This window comes from Vigna angularis, chromosome 2, assembly GCF_016808095.1.
Source record: "Vigna angularis cultivar LongXiaoDou No.4 chromosome 2, ASM1680809v1, whole genome shotgun sequence".
Lineage (NCBI taxonomy): Eukaryota > Viridiplantae > Streptophyta > Magnoliopsida > Fabales > Fabaceae > Vigna > Vigna angularis.
Genome location: NC_068971.1, coordinates 36,952,525 through 36,976,141, shown reverse-complemented (window position 1 = coordinate 36,976,141; position 23,617 = coordinate 36,952,525). Strand labels below are relative to the sequence as shown.

At 30.4% G+C, this 23,617-nt stretch overlaps 3 protein-coding genes across 6 annotated transcripts; all 3 read left to right on the top strand.

Moving 5' to 3' along the window:
• The first annotated feature begins 3,689 nt into the window (after positions 1–3,689).
• Positions 3,690–5,081, top strand: LOC108327541 (F-box protein At2g32560). Its single transcript, XM_017561232.1, has 5 exons — positions 3,690–4,130; positions 4,212–4,273; positions 4,408–4,580; positions 4,670–4,744; positions 4,855–5,081. Exons 1-5 carry the CDS (start codon positions 3,690–3,692, stop codon positions 5,079–5,081), a joined length of 978 nt encoding a protein of 325 aa, XP_017416721.1.
• A 6,813-nt stretch (positions 5,082–11,894) lies between these two features.
• On the top strand, positions 11,895–14,403 carry LOC108327542 (F-box protein At2g32560). Of its 3 annotated transcripts, none has more exons than XM_052873554.1 (5): positions 11,895–12,450; positions 12,568–12,641; positions 13,082–13,254; positions 13,617–13,694; positions 13,976–14,403. In XM_052873554.1, the coding sequence occupies exons 1-5, from the start codon at positions 11,992–11,994 to the stop codon at positions 14,149–14,151; spliced, it is 960 nt and encodes a 319-aa protein (XP_052729514.1). In that variant the 5' UTR covers positions 11,895–11,991; the 3' UTR covers positions 14,152–14,403. The 3 variants fall into 3 exon arrangements, with proteins under 3 accessions (XP_052729514.1, XP_017416722.1, XP_052729515.1); XM_017561233.2 differs by having other exon boundaries at positions 11,895–12,459; XM_052873555.1 differs by lacking the exon at positions 13,617–13,694 and having other exon boundaries at positions 11,895–12,459.
• A 5,805-nt stretch (positions 14,404–20,208) lies between these two features.
• LOC108328838 (F-box protein At2g41170) lies at positions 20,209–23,581 on the top strand. 2 transcript variants are annotated; one of them, XM_017562723.2, is made up of 5 exons: positions 20,209–20,843; positions 20,940–21,007; positions 21,388–21,560; positions 22,909–22,983; positions 23,188–23,581. In XM_017562723.2, the coding sequence occupies exons 1-5, from the start codon at positions 20,370–20,372 to the stop codon at positions 23,361–23,363; spliced, it is 966 nt and encodes a 321-aa protein (XP_017418212.1). In that variant the 5' UTR covers positions 20,209–20,369; the 3' UTR covers positions 23,364–23,581. The 2 variants fall into 2 exon arrangements, with proteins under 2 accessions (XP_017418212.1, XP_052729404.1); XM_052873444.1 differs by lacking the exon at positions 22,909–22,983.
• Positions 23,582–23,617: the final 36 nt, after the last annotated feature.

The following is a 23,617-nucleotide window of genomic DNA, read 5'->3' as shown; positions in this document are numbered from 1 at the left end:
AAGTTATCAGCTATCATGTTCAACATGGTTGATTATTCCAAATGGGATAATTATTTATTCAAATTATATATGTTTGTTTGATCCTGGCATGCATTCAGATACTTTAGTATTGGAGTTCAAGCAATACAATGAGGGATCAAGCATGGGACGAGTAAAGCTTCTAAGAAATGAGAAAGAATATGAAGAAGCAACAGGATGCTATGGAGGAATTAGAAAGCTTCAGAGTGAGGAGATCCAAAGATGGGAGAAGCTCTTGCCACTCTATAATCAAACTCCTGTATTCATTCCTTAATCCACACTACAACTTTGCACAGTTTAATAACATTTTTTCACTCCCTTCCACACGGAAGAATACATGTTATAACAGGAAAACTTCTTTTAGTATAATTTGTCAAAGAAAGCAAATTGTAGAAAAACTATAAAATTAAGTAAATAGTCAAAAATTACAAAATTAACTAATATATTTGAAAAGCACGACTTCTTTATTTTAAAAAAGTAGTTCTCCATATATAATACTAACTTTTGTACTTTTAATATTTGACATAATAAATTCATTATATATATATATATAAAGAATATTTTGTTTTGGTTTTATTAATTAAGTCGTACTTATTAAACACAATTTTTACTTTTTTTTTCTATTGAAGTTCTGTTTAGTAAATATAATTTCAATAAAAACTTCAATAAAAAAAATTATATGAAACATATATATATATATCAAATACGACTTTTCATTATGAAAAATAAAAAATTGAAATTGTCCTTACAATGACATGATTTCTTTAAAACAATGCTGTGTTTCGAAAACACAACTTACTTAATTTTATAATACAATTATTCAAAATTGGGTGTGATTTTAGTTGTTTTTAAGTTTTAATTGGTCAAATGGATCACTGATATTTTGTTTAGGTTGGACATATTCCTAAATGAAAAGGAACTCCACCTTGTTGAAGTTGCTTACTTTAAACATGTGAAGTAAATATGAGCAGAAGGACATCAAAGGGGAACAAATGATATAATTATTCTCATGATTTTACACTCAAAATGTATAGAATAGATAAGGTTTTTAACTTTTAATGTAAAAAAAGAGAGAGAGAAACAGATTTGAGATTCTTAGTTCAAGAAATAAGAAATATTTACATTACTGATTTTATGCAGATGCCTCAACGTTTTGTATGTCGGAGAAGAATACCAACAGAAGTCTCCGATTCCCATAATTACTTTTCAAGTTCAAGTTCAGGTAAACCAAAATTTATTTTCATTTACAATTGCCTAATATATAAATATATTTGGACTATTTTTTGTATAGTGGTTTTAGAGGGAAATAATATTTAAAAAGCTAACTTTGCAATAAGTTAAAAGTTATGTAAAAAAAAAACCCTGTAAACTTATGCCTATGTAAAAGGATAAATTCACTTGTTTTTCTTCTATAAACTCTTGTAGACATATATTTAAATAATAACACTCTATTAACCACTCAAATGATCAAATTATCTGGTTTTGTTAGTTAGTAAAACCCGGTGAATAAGGGGCCCCGTTTTTCTTAAAAAGAATAACCTATTTTTAGTTTTTTACGCATTTGTTTAACTGTTTCAAATAATCATAAGCTGAAAAGAGAATATAAAATCTAATTCAAATCACAAGTTATTTTGAATACTTTCTCATAAAATCAGTTGCTATTTTTTTTTTAAATCTGATTTTCATAGCTAAATAAACATAAATAATCTTATGCTATTTTTCCATAAAAGAATATTTAAGAAGAAAAACAGTGATTCTTATCTTTTTAATTTTTCATGAGTTTCAACTTTTCAAAATAATTAAAATTTGAAAAGAATATAAAATCTAATTAAAATAAGATTATTTTCTTTGGATATTTTCTCATAAAATTAACGGAGTCTTTTAAGTGTTGTTTTAATTGTAAACAAGCATATCTTATTATTTTTCATTTTTTTAAAATATTAAAAAATCACTAATATATTTATTTTACCAAGAGTATATTTTGATTGCTCATTTTTGTTTGTTTGTATGCTGACTATCACAAAATTGTTTTTAATTATTAGGTTTTATTTGAGAGATAATGTGAATTTGCCATATCCAACTTCATTTCTTCAAATCTTTTATTGACAAATGTGCATGATGATCTCTCAACTATAATAAAGTGTGAATGTATACGGGATCCAAAATATTCAAAAATTGGATTATAACGTACGGAGGTGATAATTTTGAACACCCTAGAATAACTGTATTATCTTCGTTATATGATATATTTACCTAGTTTATTAAAAGAAAAACAACAGCAATCTAAAATTTGACTAATAAATATTTTCATGAAAAGTTCGTAATAAAATTTTCTTATTGATTCATGTCAGTTGTTTTAGCTAGTAGAATTTCAATTATGATATAAACTTTGATCTAAAATATTATGTCTATATATATACTGTTTTTTTTTTCTTACTTTCAGGCGCTCTTTCAACTTTGTTGATGTCTTCGTAGCTGCTCAAATAAAAATATATTGTACTAAACTTTTCACAATAATACAATTTCAATTCTGTATAATTAGGATTAGCCGCAAAAGGTGTCATTGAGATTTGTTGTGAGAGTTGGTTCATGGTAAAAAGTATGGATTGGATCGATATGGTCTTAAAGCTTTGAATGATAAATTTTTTTTCATTTATTTCTTAACAAAAGAGTATGTAGCAAAGTTGAATTTGACTTCACGTAATCATAAAACCGACAAATGCATTCAATTTGGTAAAAAATTATCATCGAGTGAGTTTTTTTTCTAAAAACATGAAATATATTAATAATCCATACGTGGAAAACACTTTTAAAATTGATTATAAAAATGAGATTTTATATCACAGAAAAGATCGATTTAGATGTAGACAATGAAAATATAAAAAAGGCAAGACCCTCATGGTAGGTTATAAAAATTGACATGCAGAGAAGGATTCTTTGACAACAATTGCATTTACATGAATCAAAGGAGATAATATGATCATGACGTCATTATTTTTCTTAAACTATTCCAAACAGGCAGTGATTGATACTTGATGATGAGTTATTTTTTATGAGGAATATATACCTATGTCATATTTACCAAAATAAATTAAAATTTCCTAATTGCATTATAGGCAAAAGGTGCCAATTGTCTAATTACAATATAAATTTAACTCCATTTCTTTAAAATAATTGGATTACGTATACGCTAAGTCCTTACGCATTAAAAGTTGAGTGGTATATATGGTCTTCGAATTGGTGTCACACTAATATTATTTTGCATTAGTGTGGCAAGCTGTAACCAAGACAATGAGTCCTCTATCCAAGCGACAACATCGATAACTAGGTTGAGATCAATCTAGCAGTCCACATTTTGTCCCTAAAATACAAAGAATATTTTGTCTCAACTATCTAAAATTTGATCTAAATAATATGCCACAAAAAGGAGTAGCCGGCAACGAGGAAAATGTCCCTATTGACAAGTGACAGGTAAGACCATAACATTAAATGCTTCGAAAACAAGCAAACATTAAAAATTTGCAAATTCTTTTCAACAACTTTGATCATATCATCTTTGTTCATTCATATATATATATATATATATATATATATATACGCCTCAAGGAAGCACAGCACACAAGAGTACCCTACCTTGCTACTTCTGTATCTAATACCCTTTTGATCATACCATGAATGTCATTGGACCCAGAGGCAGTATTTCTCTCTTGAATCTTCCAGAACCCATTTTGGAACGCATTCTAAAGCTTCTTTCACCACAAGAACTGGTTGGAATGTCTGAAGTGTGTACTTGTTTAAGGGATAATTGTCGAAGTGATTCTTTGTGGGAAGTCCACATAAAGCAGAAATGGGGTGGAGTCATTGGTGATGTCGCTTTCAAGGAGTGGCAATGGCATATCACAGCAGTTAAGGAGAAAGAACTTAACCAATTGAATAAAGAAATCAATCAGAAGGGATCATTGGGACCTTTCAATGGTACTTGGCCAATGTTATATCTCAGATCATATCTAGAAGATTGTAGCCATCTTAATAGCTCATTGTCAAATAGCTTGATGGCCTTGTATTTCTCTCTAGAGAATGGCAAGTTCTGGTTCCCAGCTCAAGTCTTTATGGTAAACTATTTCTGGTTAGCTTACCGGTTATACTTTTCATTAAGAAATTTCTTAAGAGATCACCATGTTTCTTTTTTTCAGGGAGTCTTTGTTCGTGATGCCTTACTTAGATATGATTCCAAAACTGATAACTTTCAAGCAAGGTAAAGTGAGATCACAGATGAGGAGGGAAATAGTAATATGTATAGTGTGGTTATTTTTTTAATCCGAGATTAAGAAATGAAAATTAGCAAAATTGAATATCTTAACTATAATTAAATTATTAATGTACTTGTAGACTACAATCTGGTGGTTGGCACATAATGGCCAACAACGTCCAATGGGATAAAGTGAGAGCTCCTCCAATTGATACGCTTCCATATGTCAGATACGTCTCTGATTGTTTGTCAGAGCTGAAACCAGGTGATCATATTGAGATCCAACGGAGATACAGAAGAGAAACTTCTTATGGTAGGTTTCTTGTCATTTTGCTTTCTTAGTTGTAACATAAATTTGGATGTAGGACGTTTAGGTTAAGCCTAATCAATATGGGTTTGCAGATTGGTGCTATGCTGTTATTGGTCACATAGAATCCTGTAATGAAAATGAGAACTTGTGCAACTGTCGCCATTCGGGTGAGAAGTCTATTTGACACACTAACATGGTAGATGGATGCTTATATATATAGTGCAGAATAAGTTATTATCTCACTGGTTTGCGCGTATGAAATTTGGTTTACTGTCAGATACATTGATGTTGGAGTTCAAGCAATACTCTGAAGGATCAAGAATGAGACGAGTAAAGCTACAGAGAAATGGGGAAGAATATGAAGAACCTAGTGGATGCTATGGAGGAATTAGAAAGCTTCGGAGCGAGGAGGAGATCCAAAGATGGGAGAAACATGTCCCACTTCGTCGAACTACTGTTTCTATACCTTTGCAAGTTGGCTTTTATAATAACGTCTTGGATTAATATTTTCTTTCAAATCATTGTTTTCTTAACAACTTTGTTTTCAATTTCTTCCTTTTTACGGATTTTCTCTCCACCTTTAAATGCTATACAATTTCTCTCTTCTGTCACATCTTAATAAATTCAAACTATGTTGACACTTTTGGATAGCTTTTATCATATTATAAATTCAACATCGACAAATGTTTATTGATTTAAATTTTAATAATAATAATAATAATAATAATATAATTTATTCATATCAAATTAATAATTGATTGTGAATTTTAGTTGCATAATAATAAATACTCATTCTATACCATGTAGAGGCCAAAACTAATACTTAAAAGCATATCAAATATAAAGAGGTTTTAATATGAAGACGAAATAATTAATAAAATTGAAATTTAGACAAAAAAATAAATAAACCCCATTTATACAGATGCTTTGCAGACGTCCGCGAAGGGTGGTCCGATTGCGCTAACCTTGTTCAAGTTTTGATTCAGGTGAATCTAAATGGTCCTTTTTTCTAGTTTCTAAAACCTAGTCAATAAATCAGACCAGATGATTGAAATGTTAGAAGTAAAAATCTATATTAACCAAATTAGTTTCTAATAATAAATTATGTCTATGTCTACGCTAATTTTTTTTCTCTTGCCACTTCATATATTATTGATTGTGTTTTTGTATATTTCAGATGCTCCTTCAACAACAATGTGTTGCACTGACTTTTGATTCACAAGAAGAAGTCTTCATTACTCTCTAATTAGAACTAGCCATGACATGCTGGTTATGCTGTTTATTTTCTTGGCTGTAAACTGCGTGGTGTCAATTCTCATGTAATTTCATTGATACTGTGTATCTAATTTATCCAGAACAACTTTTAGATTCTCTGCAATGCATATGTTTCATATTGTCTGCACACCATACCACATTCTATGTCTCTTCTTTTTATTCCAAATTTTATGTTGCCAAAAGTACCCAAATTACGTCGATTTGTTCAATCAAATACCGTCCAAATTCAAACTTATCATCTTAACAAGAAAAATCAAACTATGAAGACTAAACGGCTTAATGCAGGAAAACATCATGATTAAGTTCATAATCAAGTTTAAACGAATTCGGAATCAACTTTAATAAAAATATCTATTAAGAAAATCATAAGTGGAGTTCTAAATAAACAAGAAACAACTAAACATATGGTAACAAAAAGAACAAAACAAACAACATTTAGAAGAAACTTTAGACTATCAGATGGATCCTAGGGAGATGATGAGAACTTATAAAAGTAATGCAACCCTACGATAGGGGTAGCGCATGAAGAATCTTGTGTCTTCCATTCTAATCTTTCCATGACCAACTAAACAATGTGACGAACTTGACCTCACGATTCGGGATAATAGCTTTGAGGCCAACAAAGACCACAACTCGTTCATTGTGACGGTAGACACGATTGGGATGCTCTCATTCACCATGAGAATTGTAGAGATCCTTATTGGACAATTGGAGGATGTCTGTATTCGAAAGATATAATGGATCTACTGATCCAGATGAACACAAGATCAAGGATATTCATGAATCAAATGGCATTGTATACGACAAGTGGTGTCATCATGTGTAGAGTCTTCTCCACCTCTTTAAAGGGGGGAGGCCCTAGCTTGGTTTCACTTACTTCCACCAAACTCTATTAACTTCTTCACATCCCTCCAATCAAAATTAAGAGTACAATTTTGATAAATGCCAAGAATTGCATATCCTGAGCACTTATTTTAATCTCCTTTGATGCATTATGGAGTAAAATCTCATGAAAAGTTGTATAAAATGTATATATTGTTGATTTTATATCAGTTTGAGTGTTTTTGTGTGTTTATTTCTTAATAGAATAAGGATTGGAAAGCATTAGTGAACCAGCTAGCTAGAACCACTCGCCCAACGAGCCAGCGAGCTAGAGCCGCTCGCCCAACGAGACATCACCGCTCGCCCAGCGAGCCAGAGCTAGTCGCCCAGCGAGTCACTGCTCGCCTAGCGAGCCACTGCTCGCCCAGCGAGCTATCATCAGTCGCCCAGCGAGCCGACCCTGTTCGCCCAGCGAAAAATCACTTACAACTAATCTCTTTAAGAACGCGAACTAGAGGCAGAGAACTCAGTTTTTGGAGGGGGGAAACCCTCCTAGAGCTCAAGGTCTTTGGTTCTTTGGAGGCGCGATTCCACCTCTGGAGCTCATGGAGGGCGCGAGGAGCTTGTGGGAACATCTCCTCCTCTTCCTTTGGGTCTCCTTCTTCTTCCATCTTCCATGTTTGTAAGCTTTAAGGTTCTCCATGGAAATGGAGAACCATATTCATCTTGTTAGGGTTAGATGTAGCCTATGAACTCTTGTGTAATGAATGATTGTTTCGTATTTATAAATGCCTTTTCTATCTATTACTAGTATTCTTGTTTCCGATCTTAAAGCTTGCATGTAATGGGGACGTTCATGACTTGATTTTGGGGTTTCATTGAGCCAGGGATGGGATATGAAATCTTGAACTGAAACAAGAGTCCTTGTGGGTCATTAAGCCAGGGATGGGATATGATTCACATATTGTCTTAGATCATAGTTCTTAATGCGGGTTTGCTTGTTAGATTGTCCAAGGGATTGGAGTTTGATAAGGAAAACCTAGGCTCTTTCACCTAAGGGATTAGGGCTAGAGTGTTTTAGTGGATTGACTTTAGTAAATTGATAGAGAGGAGATGAAATTGGTTATACACAAGAGTGCATTGGTGAAAACTAACCTTAACAATGTCATTTCATACCATTTCTAGTCTTTTCCATTTCCAAGTGCCTTCAATACCAAAGTCCAACCTTGTAATTACTTGTGAATTTATCTTTTTGCACATATTCTTAAATGATGAGTTGTTCTTCAGTCTAGATGAGTTGTTAATCGCACAATTTTCTAGTATTACGAGTCTCTTGGAAAAACGATACCTGATCTTACCACGGTTTATTACTTGAACGATTTGGTGCACTTGCCAAAGAGATTAACAAGTTTGCAACAATCCCTCTGCAACACTTAACATTGATCGTCCTTGTCAGCGTTAAACAAGAGAAGGACAAATCTCTTTAACCTTTCATGGAGCAGTTCGAGAAAGTGGCTTTATAGATAAGGAATCTTAGCACCGAATTCGAAGTAGTCATCCATCACCATCCTATACAGCCTGGGCCATTCACGTATAGTCTATGCATGCAACCTAAAAAGAACCTGGACGAGCTTAAGCAACAAAGCAATCAAGTTCATGCAAGTCGAAGAAATGAGGAACTTCAGAAAGCAGATGCAAGTAGAATCGACACCTAATGACTAGTTTATTCAAGCTCCTACTATTTATCATTGTCAAGTTGCTCAATATGTCCTCTGATACATTAAAATGAATCTTACACAAGGTCTATTTTTCGCTTCCAACATAAAAGAACAAGTCAAATGTTTCAATTATTCTGATTAGGCATCTTGTTCTTATACTTGAAAATCTATCACAAACTACTACATATCTGAGTACCTTCTTATCTCATGAAAGTCAAAAAAGCAAATTATAGTTTTTCACTCTTCTTCATAAGTTGAATATTGGACTCTTGCACCACCACATGTGAATTATAATGGATCCAGTGCCTCCTACAAGACTTATATGCTCAGTTTTTTATAATTATTGTCTTATATTGTGATAATCAAATTGTTCATCATATAACTTATAATCCTGTTTTTCATGAAAAAACAAAAACACATACATATTGATATTGAGTGTAATGTTGTTCAAGACAAAGTTCAAGCTAAATTCTTCAATCTTCTTTCTATTAGATCACATGATCATCTCACTGACATCTTCGTAAAGACTCTTGATCACTTTTCCTCCCCAAATATTATTTACAAGCTTGGGATAATGAGTAATTGTCATCGAGCTTGAGGGAGACAATTGAAATTATAATTATATTTATTAGTTTTTGTTTATGTTTTATAACAACCTTGTAAAATATAGTGTTTTTTCAATCTATAATAAATAAACAAAAATGTTTTTTTTTCAGTATCTTTGCTTCTCCAAAGTATCATAATAAATCACTTTCAAGGAAGATAAAATACCATTTCCAAATAAGTAAAAACATGCTTTGAATATGGTTTGTTTATATATAACAATAGTTATCGTATATTAATAATCTAGCCATCAATTGTTCTCTTTAAGATGGATGAAAACTCATATAAGTCAAAGGCGATTTTTTATTTAATTATTTACAGTTTAATCATCAAACAATTTCTACACATTCCATAAAACACTAATTCATATAAGTTGTTTGAAAGTCATAATAATTCTTTCTTAATAAAAATATACTGAGTAATGTAACATTGAGCTTAAACATTTATGTTTCATGTATATATTAGTCTAAATCCACCCTTCTTAATTTTTATAATTTTATGAATATAAATTGTATCCTATGATCGTCTAGTCATCTAAGAACGGAAGGGTTCCATATAATAGAAAATCAGTCGGTTAAGAAATGTAAATTGAGGGATTTCACCTCCTAAACCTTAAACATAGTTTAGAACTAAAGACGATTATATTAAACCAAAACATGATCATTACGAATTGGACCGTGATTAGGCTGATGCTAATCCAAAATTCATTTCAAAATTTATAAATACATGTTCTGAGATATTGTGATAAATTAGTGATATTTAATATTCATTTATTACTAGATTGCCCAATTTATATTAAGTTTGATATTGGAGTACGTACCTCCTACAATAGTCTCTAAATTTGATCAAAGGACAAGAGTGAAATAAAGGACTAACATTGAATTGAATTGTATAAGATGCAACATTAAAATAAATCTACGTTCACAATGAAATGATATTTGATTAATAAAAAAAACCACGATAAACAAAGTAAACCATGAAAGCATTAAAAATGGCAAATAATGCACATCACACCATATCTTATTATTAAATTATATAATCTTGTTTACTCTAACCAAAAAAGTTAATTATTTAACTCTCCATGTTCTTAAGTAAACGTTCTTATGCTAAAGATCAACATCAAGTGACAGTAACCGGAATGGTGATGAAAAAAACAACGAAAATAAGGTCGAAATCATCGACAACGTGTAACGGTGCATTCGAGGTGTCTATATTCTAGACCAAGTCACTTGAAAGTTTAAATTTTTTATCTCTTAAACTTAAATATAACCGAAGACAAAATGAAAAAAATAAATGGTTTTAGTATAAATTATAAATTAGTTTCATAAACTATCTTAAAGATTTATTGCATAACATATGTATTTTAGATATATCTTTTTTCATTTGTGGAGAGTGACGATGAAAGTTATTGTGTTCAAGGCTGATATGTATTCTTTTCCACCTCGTAGTTTGCATAGTTTTTTAATTCGTTGTTGTTTGCAATTAAAAATTATTTATTTCGAATAGTTAAATGTTGTTATTTATTATTTTATTGATATCATATTAATATACATTTTTACCGTTGAAAATTGCTTACACTTGTATACTTATTTGTATAAGTTTATATTTTATTCTATTTTATCATTTTTTTTCTAGAATATATTTCCTTATTTATTTACCGAAAACAAGAAATATTTATTTTTCATTTTTTTAATGGTTTAACTTCATTTTATTTATAATAAATATTTTAGGAGAGGCCACTACAAAATGACAAATTTTAACAGGGTTATTTTTCTACGTAATTAAAATATGTGTTAGTGAAGAATGGTGTGTGATCTAAATGATAAATAACTTTATTTACTCATAAATTCAATCTCATATGAATCTAACTTCTTAAATGCATATCATACATCAAGAAATTAATCCTCAACTCCAGAACTTTGAAAAAAAATAGAGTTGTCAAATTAGATTTTTTATATATAAATTATTATCTTTTTAATCAAAGAGAAAAAATTTTATTTCTTCTTTTCATTTCCTCTCCTTAAAACAAGCACACGCGATAGTAAAATCTAAAAAAATAAATATGACTATCATTTACTATCATATCATAAAATAACGATAAAATGCTATCATTAAATGTTAAAAGATTGTCTAACATGAAGCAAGGTGAAGTGATTGAAGTAATTTCTAAGATAAGTTGTAAACTTGTTTTCTTTTAAATACAAAATAACGTACTAACCTTGGCCAAACTACTTGTATTATGTAGTATTACTTGCATAGTGAAAAATTATGCAACACAAATCAATCAAAAAATCATCTAAGAATCAATAATTGTTTTATTCATAAATAGATTAAATTAAAGGAACAACTACTTAAATTAAATATCTCACATTATTATATATATCTAAAATTTTATACGAAAGTATAACATAAAATTTAATATCAAAATAATATATAAAAAAGAAAGTAAAAGTTACTTTTTTAGTCGAAGTGTTGTTTTATTCTCTTTGATTGACTTGTTGATCAATAACTAGAATATGATTTTATAATATATAAAAAATAGAAATTTGTTTAGAGCGTAAAAAACCACAAACAAAAGAAAATAGATTGCTTAAAAAAAGATAAAAAATAAACTTACTTAAAAAAAATTGTTTGGTTCAAAATATTTCTTAACTCTTCAATTTTACTGTGTATAATTTGATTTTGAAAATAATAAATGAAATTGAGATAAAAAGGAAAAAATTGAGAAAAAGATAGAGTTACGGGAGAGAGAAATCAAAAGAAAGAAGAAAAAGAAATTATTTAAAGTGTTACCTGGTTTTACAAGTTTTTAGAAAACTTTTTTAAACTTAATATAAATAAAAAGTAAAATGAGAAAACTTTGAGAAGGCGTGACTGACCTTCCATAATCAGACGACTTTTTAATTATTTCCTTTCTCCCACCTTTGGGTATGTATTGTTGAAAGCTAGAAAATCCTTCAAATGATCTTGGTATCTCTAGGTTTGAACAAGTCATAATGTCATCTGAGAAGAGCTGTGTATCAAAACTGGAGAATCAAAAAGATTGCAAAGTTTATTCTCTCTTAGATTTGCCAGAGTGGACCTTGGATTGCATTCTGGAGTGCCTTTCACCGCTGGATTTGCTTAGAGTGGCACAAGTGTGCAGCAGTTTGAGGAACAAAACCAGAAGTGATGCTTTGTGGGAGAAGCTAATCAAGCAGAAATGGAGTAGGCTTGTTGGTGATGTTGCTCACCAAGAGTGGCTGTGGCACACAACAAAAATAAACACACAAAGCCTCTTGTTGTTACAGCAGAATCAGAGTGGATTATGTGGTTCTTTCAGTGGTGTTTGGCCTTCTCTAAGCTTCCATTCTTACTTGGAAAATTTCACTGACTTTATTACTTTGTTTCAAAATTGTTCCAAAATGGCTTTGTATATCTGTCTAGAGAGTGGCCGCTTCTGGTTTCCTGTTCAGGTTTACAAGGTTACCCTAATTGATGATCAATATTGATTCTATCTATATATGTTCATTTCTAATTTATATATATCCCTTTTAACTTTCGTTATATCTCATGCATGTATAACTTTGTAGAATGGAAATCAAAACCTATTCTGCTGTGATGCCCTTGTCAGCTATGACTGTAGATCCAACACCTTCCAAGCAAGGTATAGTTTGACTCAATCCTTCACAGTAGGAATGAATTACCACTATTTTGTGACTGTTGTTGTTCACTTTGTAAAAGATAAGTTAAATTTTCAATATATATAAATATAAGTAACGGTAAATCTGATTGTTTTATCCATTATTAAGTTATTATAGAATTATTTATTAATGTTTAATCATACATTTTAAATATATGTATTTAAAAGATATAAAAAGTCTAACACAAGAAATAAAACTAATTTACTATAAATTAGTGTAAACTTTATCTCACAAATCAATTATTTAAGATTTGAGTCAAATTTAAATTTCACTTGCCACCAATAATCATAGTGTTCTCCAACACAAGTTTTAAGGGTATAAAAAAAGCTAAAACACATGATAGATCAGAATTTTCATATATTCATCTGTTTGTGGACTATGTATTATGGTTTATATTTGACAGGTCTCCAACATGTGGGTGGAACATGATTGAAGGAAATGTTCCATGGGATAGGTTGAGAATGTCACCAGTTGAAACTTCTCCAAGGGCTTTTTATATGTCTAACTGTATGAATGATTTGAAACCTGGAGATCAGATTGAGATTCAAATTAGAAGACGCACAGATTCCCATTATAGTAAGTAATTAATTAATTGATTCCTCATATTTTCATTTAAATTTAAGAGTATAGATTCCTTTTTAACATAACAGTATATTGATATTTAGGAAGAAGTTTTTATAAAGAACTTTATATGAAAAAAGAAAATTAATTTTTTCATAAGATAAAATTATAAGTAAATTTGTAGAATTCTTTTTCCCACGATTATTTTTTAATTTTTATGTATACTAATTTGAACTTATGACAAATTGTATTTTTTTATTTTTTTATTTTTCTATTTTAAAAATTCTCGTAGAAAATTTCTTCCACAAGAAGAAGCACTTCTTATAATTAATCATTTTTGTAATCCATTTTTCTTCAATTTTAAATGAGTCGTATAGATTGGTGGTATGCTGTAATTGGTCATCTGGAAACATGTGAAGAAGATACGAGTCGTCATTGCCACTGCCACTGTAATGGTAAGATTCATTTCAAAATTTTGATGACTAATATTCAAGATTAATTTTTACACTAATTTACAACTAATTATAACTTTTTATTAATAATAAATATTATTTTAAATATTAATAATTTTCAATTTATAAAGTAGTATCTGTTGGTATAAGTTATTTTGAACTTTAAAAGAATGATTTTTTTTTACTATTTTATTAAAAAAATACATTGTGGTAAGAGTATCTGTTGGTATGTATGTTATATTTAGTATGTTTTGTTTTAATTTTTATAGATGTTGGTGTTGCAGAGATGTTAGTAGTGGAGTTCAAGCAATATCATGGTGAAAGTAGATGGAGAAGATCAGTGTTGAAGAGAAACCTGAATGAGGAACAGGGTTCAAGGCCTCGCTGGTTCGGTGGAATCAGAAAACTTGTTAACGAAGACGAGATTAAAAGGTGGAACAACTTTCTTGCATCTAAATAACTCTACGTCTGCATGGATCAATTCATGCATAGTAGCTTATCATCAAATAATTCATAATACCTTACTCAAGATCTCCCACAAGTTAGGGTGCCAAAGATATGCTTATACGATTGCATCTAAATATACTCATTGTATTAAATAACACACCAGAGAAGGACCTGGGTTTTCAAATTGAAGTAATTTTACTAGTATAATTTATAAGATTATTGACATATTTTATTTTTTGTATGATAAAAAATTATAATTTTAATATTATAACTTTAATTATGTTAGTTTTGTTTTAATTTTTCTAGCAATTATAATAATTGAACATAAGTTTGATCTATATGTATTTATTAAAGGAAGGGAAAATTAACGTATATAATTATTATTGAAGCAATTCATTTTTTTTTTGTAATTTTAAAATTCTTAGTTGTTCTTTCGAAATTAATTTTATTTAAATTTAAATAAAATTGATAAAATTGTTTTATAATTTAAATGAAAAGAATACATCAATATTCATTATAATGAAATAATTGTTTGTTCTAATATTTGACTTAATTTATTCCTACAGGAGATCTTACATTCAAAAATTTATCAATAATTCTAATATACGTACGAAAAAGTAAGATGATAAGTAATCAATTTCATGAATTAAATTGTATAGACATTAATAAAATATTTAAATTTTTGTATTGAATATAATATTCAATGTACTATGTGTTAATGGGATTCTTTTGTACTCGGAAAACAACTTAAAAGAATATATTTTTTCATGGTTAAGAGGACAATGATTAATAGTTTATAAATGAAAAAAGAAAAATTATTAAAAATAGGCATAGTTATCTCGTAAGTTTCATTATGTATTTGTTTACTTTTAGGTATGTAATTAATAAAAAAACTAATTATATCTTTAATTTTTAACAGACTAACAGTATAATATATTTTTTATCCAAGAGATAACAAATAAATAGTAATGATTTTTATTTTGCTATAATGTAATTTATTACAATTTTATAGTGATGATTTATTACACCGTCAACTTCGGTTCCAACCTAAAAGATAGTAACATTATTGTATTTGAATGATTAAAAATTTGTTAAACCTTAAAATGGTTGCATTAATGTAATCTTTAAAGTTAAAGAATTTTATTGAACTTTTCATTTTTTAAGTAAAATATATATTCGACGCAGAATGTTTTTCTAAGTTAAGAACTTTACAAATGGCTCTTTACTTAAAGTAGAAAAAAAATAACCTTCATTATTTTTCTTCCTCTAATTGTAATTTTATGAAATCAACGTTGAAAAAGTAGAAGCTTTTCACTAATTACATTCTTACTCTGACACAAGAGGTGTAGAAAGGGACGTGCAAGAAAAATAGGAGAAAATGATAGAACCACCTTATTTTTATTTATAGAAAATTTAGGAGACGTGTGGCGCTCTCCAGATCCAACATCCAACGGTAGAGGACACGTGACATTACGTATTTAGTATCATCAGTGACAGCACGATTTGCAAGGCATTAGCATGATTCACAAGGCAACAAACCCATTCATTCTCAATCATCATATTTTTAAGGAAAAGGTTTATTCGACAACAGAATTTTGACAATAATTTGACAACGATATGTGTCACATTATCATTGGTTATTTTTATCAAATTTTTTTAAAAGTTTCATTTTGTCTTCGAGGGCATCTTTGGAAAGAATGTTCAGAAACATTTTGGTATCTTTCACTTTTTGAAACAATATTCAGAAGAAAAACCTATTCCTCTCTTCGAAACTCTCTCACCGCCTTCGACATTCCTCGTTCGAATCTTCGCCACCGAAGTGTTGTGTTTATCCACTGTTGTTTGTTCGTTGCTTGGGTCCACCGTTGTCTCCGGAGGAAGTCGTCTCTCTCTGTCCGCCATTGAAGTGTTGTCTTTGTATCGCTTGGGTCCACCGTTGGCGTCATTTCTCCAAAGCTTTCGTTTTCTCGCTCGTGCTATTGTTCCTTCGTCGGTTGGAATAAAGTTTCTCTTAACATGGCCTTTTCTTGGGGTAAGTTGTTGTTTATTGGCTTCTTGGTTGGGGTATTGAAATTATCAAATGTGTTAGTAATCTTTATATCTATTAGTTGTTTCTGCTTTTGGAAAATTATATTATTTTTTTAATTATTTCTCTATATTTACATATTTGGAATTTTTGCAGCCCAATTTTTTGGTTCTTGATTTGAGATATTTGTTTCGCCAGAGCAAGGTAAAGTATGTAATCTTTTTTATAGACTTTTGTAATAACTAATTTATTAGGAGCCTTGGTGATTGAGAACATTAGGTATTATGCTCATCAAACATATGATTTGTTGATGTTTGATAATAGATGTTTCAAATATAATTTGTTGATGTGATTAACTAGTACTTTATTTTGTTTTTTTGCATTTCCCAGGCACAAAACCTTGAGTTATTTTTTGGTATGTTGTTAAAAAATTGAACTGTGGGATGATGTTCTCAATTACAATGAGAAAAGTATGCTTGATTACAACAATGTAAGTATCAATAACTTTGTTAAAAGACTAGATGATTTTGGTATTGTGTTAATTTTTTAAAGTGACTTGTGTTGATTTCAGGAGCAGTTGCAAGTATTTAGACAAAAATATATATGGACTGGATTCTAGACAATGACAACGTGTGAAGAGAACAAGTGCTGCAACACTTAGGATTTTATAGGTTTTCAATTATATGTTGATTAGTTGCCTAGATATTTACATTGTATGAGCCTTGTACATTTTTTTTGTAAACAAAAGATTATGATTATAAATGTTGGGTAATATGTACTGATAATATATTATATAAATAAAAATTCAATTTTGATAGAGTACCATACGTTTTCTTCCAGTGTTGTTCGACCATATATATTGAAACCTTTTTTTGGGGAGCAGTGTTCATCTAGCTGGGGAGTACCGTTGAAGTTTCTGTACAAATTACCATTTTTCCTCTGTATAGAAACTTCAACGGTACTCCCCAGCTAGATGAACATTGCACCCCAACTATGTTTTTCTGACCTTTGCTACTTGTTTTGTTCTTAAGTTTCTCCACCAAACTCCAAATGACTTGATTCTTGTTTTGTTGGAATCTAGACTCAAAGAGCTTTCCAACAAAACAAGAATCAACTCATTTGGAGTTTGGTGGAGAAAGTTATGAGCAAAACAACCAGCAAATATGAGAGGTGGTAGAAATATATAAAACGTTAACTTTAAGGAATTAACTGCACCTGCTCAGATGTCCAAAAATTATAAATTAGTAGTCATTGGAAAGATTTTTGAGTCTACTTTCTAATAAAAAAAGAATCACATCATTTGGAGGTCTGTGAAAAAAGTTATGATTAAAATAGTCAGCAAAGGTCAAAGTTGACAGCATGGGTTATGCACCTCACCTCAATTGGAGAAAACCACCTAAATGAACATTTTTACTTTGAAGAAATCAATGACCTAACCTCATTATTGGTGCAGGGAGCACACCGAATAATATTGAACTCACTCACCCATCTCAAAAAAGGAAAAATTCAACAAAAATAGAGAATGGGGAGCAGTGTTCATCTAGCTGGGGAGTACAGTTGAAGTTTCTGTACAAATTACCCTTTTTCCTCTGGTAATCGATTATAGGGGTCTTGTAATCGACTACCAGTGGAAAAAGGGTAATTTTTACACAAACTTCAACTGTACTCTCCAGGTAGATGAACACTGCTCCCCAACTCTGTTTTTCTGACCTTTGCTACTTGTTTTGTTCTTAACTTTCTTCACCAAACTCCAAATGACTTGATTCTTTTTTTGTTTGAATCTAGACTCAAAGAGCTTTCCAACAAAACAAGAATCAACTCATTTGGAGTTCGGTGGAGAACTTTATGAGCAAAACAACCAGCAAAGATCAGAGGTGGTAGAAATATATAAAATGTTAACTTTAAGGAATTAACTGCACCTACTCAGGTGTCCAAAAATTATAAATTAGTAGTAATTGGAAAGATTTTTGAGTCTACTTTCTAATAAAAAAAGAATCACATCATTTGGAGGTTTGTGGAAAACGTTATGATTAAAATAGTCAGCAAAGGTCAAAGTTGACACCATGGGTTATACACCTCACCTCAATTGGAGAAAACCACCCAAATGGACATTTTTACTTTGAAGAAATCAATGACCTAACCTCATTATTGGTGCAGGGAGCACACCGAATAATATTGAACTCACTCACCCATCTCAAAAAAGGAAAAATTCAACAAAAATAGAGAATGGGGAGCAGTGTTCATCTAGCTGGGGAGTACAGTTGAAGTTTCTATACAAATTACCTTTTTTCCTCTGGTAATCGATTACAGGGGTCTTGTAATCGACCAGAGGAAAAAGGGTAATTTGTACAGAAACTTCAACTGTACTCCCCAGGTAGATGAACACTGCTCTCCAAAGTCGTTTTTGTGTCCCTATAAGTGATCTTTTCTATTTTTTTTGCATGGATGACTCACCTTACTCATCATTATTTCGTTTATATTTGTTTAATATTGAAGTATTCCAACTTGAAGTGTTCCATTAATGATCCATCCATAAAACCTTCAAAAGATAGTCATAACGAATCCAAAATATTCTTGGGGAGTGCTTAAGCCATGTCTGGGTAGCACTCTTCAACTTTCGGTACAAAAGGAGATTTTCTACTGCTAAGCGATTACCAGCTCCCTGTAATCGATTACAACATCAGTTCTTTGTCAATGGTGCAGGAACTCACTTCTCAACCCAGAAACACCTTAACTTGGTCTTTCAATGATGACGAACAAACAACTGCAAAAATGGAGGTGGGAGAACACTGCTATGAAGAGAGAAGTTGAAATGAAATTCAAATCCCTAAAATGGAGAGAGAAGACAGTGATAAGGAGAGAAGATAGAGTTCGAAAACAAAGAGTGCAGTTTTGGAATCCAAACTTCAACCCATTCCAAATCAGATTTTAAATTAAAAAAAACATTCAAATTTGACCAATTAAAACTTGACACGTGGCGTTGTCAAATTTTTGTCAAATTGGTGTTGTTAGAATATCGCAATCCTATTTTTAAAGGATGAACAGACTGATAATAAACATTTTTCACCTATAGTTAGAACAACTCATCTAAGCACAAGAAAATAACAATAGAACATGCAATTTTATGTGAACGTTCAACCCTATATCTAAAATATTAAAAGAATATATATACACGATGCTAAACCTAAAATATGCTTATTTGTTTCCTTTTGCACTCATTTTTTTATGTACTAAACAATAATACATTTTGAAAAAAATATTAGTGACTAATAAATATCATACATCAATCGATAATTAAAAATTAAAATATTTAATGATAAAAAATGTTAAATTTTACAAAATATTCAAGTAAAAAAAACACTTAAATTCAAAGAAAAAATAAATTAATAAGTAAAACTAATAAAATAACTATTTTAATTTTAAAAGAATATTTAAAATTAAAAATTAAAAAACAAATGTGAACACCAAAATAACCTTTCTATATAGACATAGAAAAATGTAAATTTTTATTTAAAAATTAGAAAAGATGTTTTAATAAAAAAATTAATTATCAATTTTAAAATTAAAAATTATATGATTTTCACTTAAGGGAAGAAATTACTAGTCATAGTTGGACCAAATTACTAGTCATAGTTGGACCATTTACCTATCTAACTAGGAAGACAAACTTTCTTTTTGTTTGAACTAAAAGTCCATAAGACCAACCAACCACGACACGTTGCCAGAACCATGGATGAATAGAAAATGAAAAATGACATAGAAACCATCGAAAATTTCTAACGGTGCATTCAAGGTGCCTCCGAATTCATGACCTAGTCTTCACACTTGAAAATTTACTTTCTGTGTGCCAATTTTAATTATATTTTATCTTTCTTAATTTCAGTAAAATTCAGTGGTTTACACATGTATACGTCCTAAACTACATGGTATTTTTAATATCTTATTTAATTTTAGATGTTTTCATTTGTCATTTTAAAAAGCGTGTGTGAATTACTTTTTTAATCGGTTTGATCAAAATTTGACTTTCCAATTCAGTAAGCCATGTTTGTGATGGGAGATCCAGTTTCACATAGATGCCTATGGCAAGTTAGCATTCTTCGTTTTTAATTGTTGCTTCCTTTCCTCCAATTTTGGGTTTGTATGGTGGAAGCTACTAAACCAAAATCTTCCAATTTTTGTATCTTTTAAGTTTTCAGCAAACCAAAATGTCATCTGAGAAGAACTGTGTATCAAAATTGGAGAAGCAAAACGATTGCAAAGTTTATTCTCTCTTAGATTTGCCTGAGTGGACCTTGCTTTGCATTCTTGAGTGCCTTTCACCACAGGATTTGTTTAGAGTGGCACAAGTGTGTACCAATTTGAGGGACAAAACCAGAATTGATGCTTTGTGGGAGAAAGTAATCAAGCAGAAATGGGGTAGGCTGCTTGGTGAAGCTGCTTACCAAGAGTGGCAGTGGCACACAACAAAAATTGCAAACACACAAAGCATCTTGTCACTTCAGCAGCAGAATCAGAGTGGATCATGTGGCTCTTTCAGTGGTGTTTGGCCTTTCATAAACTTTCATTCTTATTTGGAAAATTTCATTGACTTCATTACTTTGTTTAAACATTGTTCAAAAATGGCTTTGTATATCTGTCTTGAAAGTGGTCGCTTCTGGTTTCCTGCTCAAATGTACAAGGTGACCCTAACTAATCATAACTGCTAATATATATGTGTGTGTTTTTTCCTAGTGTATAGGGTAACAATAATTAATGGTTATATACGATGCTTGTAGACTTCAAAGCTATTCTGTTATGATGTCATAGTCAGCTATGACTCTAAAAGAGACACCTTCGAAGCAAGGTAAAGTTCAATCCTTGAGAATAATAGCAGATGTTTGTTTAGTTTGGAGTAAAAGTAATAATCATTTTTCCTTAAAGAAACGTTTTCTACCCTCTTTCTGACAATTATTCTCCAATATTTTTTCCAATAATTCAGTCAAATTTATTGGAAATCACCTATTTTAAGGATTCTCTTAATAGACTCTCTCATGATCTAGATTGAGACTTAATTCATTTTGGTATACAAGAAAGTTCGTCTAATTATTATAAGAAAAAATGTTTGAGATAACAGATAGTTTTTCTTTTCTTTAACATAGCTTAATTCTGTAATGTATAAAAATCTAAAGAAATGCAATGATAGCTTAATATGTTGATCTGTTTATGGCATATATGCAATTACAGGTCTCAAACTGGTGGCTGGCGAATGAATGAGCAAAATATTGAGTGGGATATGTTGAGACCACCACCAACTGATACTTCTCCAAGGGAGGTTCATATGTCTAACTGTATGAATGATTTGAAACCAGGAGATCAAATTGAGATTCAGATGAAAAAGCGCAAAGAATCCCCTTTTTGTAAGTAATTGATAGATTATTTTAACATGTCCTTTAAACATCAATAGAATATCTCCATGTTAACTTATCATTATTTCTTATTTAGTATTTTGAGATTGTGAAATAAATGGTTGATGGGATAAAGAAAATGTAAAGATAAAACAATGTGAAAGTAGCAGTTGGAAGATTTTGTAGTTGTGTTCTTCAAATGATAGTTATATTCTCCACTTTGGACCAATTGTAGGAGGGTTAATACACACATAGGTTTCCACATTGTTAAGATATTGTCTCTCACAAATTTGATTTTGATACCACTCCAAAAAATTTCTTACTAATGGAGATAACTTATATGTATCTAAACACATGTCTATCTTTTGTTTTATCTTATGTGAAACTTTGTTTGTATCATAACAAGATATTTATAAATCATATTTCATCCACATGATTACTCTAGACAATGCTAGCTACAACCACTTTTGTAGAATGTTCTAAATGTTTACCTCCTATCTTAGGTTTTTCTTCATTGTTATAGAATTTATATTACATTTTAATACGTCTCCTTGATGCAAATTAGATAACTCTAAAGCTTTTTTCAATCTCAACGCTTTACCTTTTTGGCGTTTAATCACAAATCCTGGTGGTTAGTCTTTATAGATCTCTTTTTCAAAGAAAACAATGAGGAAAGCGGACTTAACATCTAATTGGTAAATGTTCAATCCATTTTGTATTGCAAGAGCTATTAGAGATCTTATTGTGTCAAGTCATGTGATTAGAGAAAATGTCTTATTGTAGTTAACTCCTAGTAATTGTGTATAACCCTTAGCTACTAACCTTGCTTTGTATTTTTTTATGGTACCATCGGGGTTTAACTTTGTCTTGAAGAGTCATTTAACTCTAATAATATCTTTATCTTTTGGACAATCTGTTAGTTTCCAAGTGTTGTTTTTCTCTATTATTTTTTCTCTTCCTCCATTTTCTTGATTCATTCTTCTTGTTTTGTGCGTCTTCAAAGCTTTTTGGTTTTGTAAATAATAGGATAATTTTTTTTAATGTCCAATAGATAACCCAACATAGTTCTAATACCACTATAAGTATTTTGAGGTTATAAAAGGAATAAAGAAAACATAAAGATAGTAGAATGTAGAAGGAGTAATTGAAAGAAATATATTTTGTAGTTATATTATTTAAATGTTAAAGTACATAAGTATTTATAAACTCTATTTCACCCGCATATGTAGAATGTTTTAAATGATTACCTCCTATCATTCTTCAAGAATTTCATTAAGAATTTGACTATGTTTAACAAATTATTAAACATTCCTTATTCTTTGTAATTACTTTTCTTTACTATTTTGAATGAGTAATATAGATTGGTGCTATGCTGTAATTGGTCATCTGGAAATATGCAACCAGAATGTGAATGATTGCCGCTGCCAATATGATGGTAAGCAAGATTCACCTCAGAAGTTTCTTAAATGCTAAAGTATAAATGAGAGGTCATTAATTTCCTAGTAATTTAAAATAATGTTTTTGTGAACTTAATTAATTTTGATGTACATATATTTACCCTTCTTATATATACTTCAAAAGTTGTTTATCTGCTATAGAGGGGTCAAATTCATTGGTGCAATGTTTAACTCTGTTGCAGACAATTTAGTAGTAGAATTCAAGCAATATCCACCAAATAGTAGAAATAAAAGATCAGTGCTGAACAGAAACAGGTATGAGGAACAAGTTTCAATGCTTAGCTGGTTTGGTGGAATCAGAAAACTTGATAAGGAGGAGGAGATTGAAAAGTGGAACAACCTCTTTGCATATAGATAACTAGATTGTCTTCACCGTTCATATGAATGGACCTATAATACATATGTTCGTAGTACCTTTTTCTCCAAACGTGTAATGCATAATTAGAATTAGAATGTGTTTCTCACATCTTACACTCTCATTGCTCTTCAACTTCTCATTAGTTTTAAACAATGAGGAGAAAAAAAGTCATGTGTGATGAATTTGAAGGGAATTAGCATATGACATGAGATATTCGATATATACACCTTATTGCTTAAGAATGAGTGGTAATG

Bases quoted from the DNA above. Each gene is read 5' to 3' on its own strand.
- LOC108327542 (XM_017561233.2), top strand. From the start codon at position 11,992: ATGTCATCTGAGAAGAGCTGTGTATCAAAACTGGAGAATCAAAAAGAT. The intron at 12,460-12,567 runs GTTACCCTAATT...ATAACTTTGTAG, and splicing joins TTCCTGTTCAGGTTTACAAG to AATGGAAATCAAAACCTATT. The intron at 12,642-13,081 runs GTATAGTTTGAC...TATATTTGACAG, and splicing joins TCCAACACCTTCCAAGCAAG to GTCTCCAACATGTGGGTGGA.
- LOC108328838 (XM_017562723.2), top strand. From the start codon at position 20,370: ATGTCATCTGAGAAGAACTGTGTATCAAAATTGGAGAAGCAAAACGAT. The intron at 21,008-21,387 runs GTAAAGTTCAAT...ATGCAATTACAG, and splicing joins AGAGACACCTTCGAAGCAAG to GTCTCAAACTGGTGGCTGGC. The intron at 22,984-23,187 runs GTAAGCAAGATT...ACTCTGTTGCAG, and splicing joins TTGCCGCTGCCAATATGATG to ACAATTTAGTAGTAGAATTC.
- LOC108327541 (XM_017561232.1), top strand. From the start codon at position 3,690: ATGAATGTCATTGGACCCAGAGGCAGTATTTCTCTCTTGAATCTTCCA. The intron at 4,131-4,211 runs GTAAACTATTTC...TCTTTTTTTCAG, and splicing joins TCCCAGCTCAAGTCTTTATG to GGAGTCTTTGTTCGTGATGC. The intron at 4,274-4,407 runs GTAAAGTGAGAT...ATGTACTTGTAG, and splicing joins ACTGATAACTTTCAAGCAAG to ACTACAATCTGGTGGTTGGC.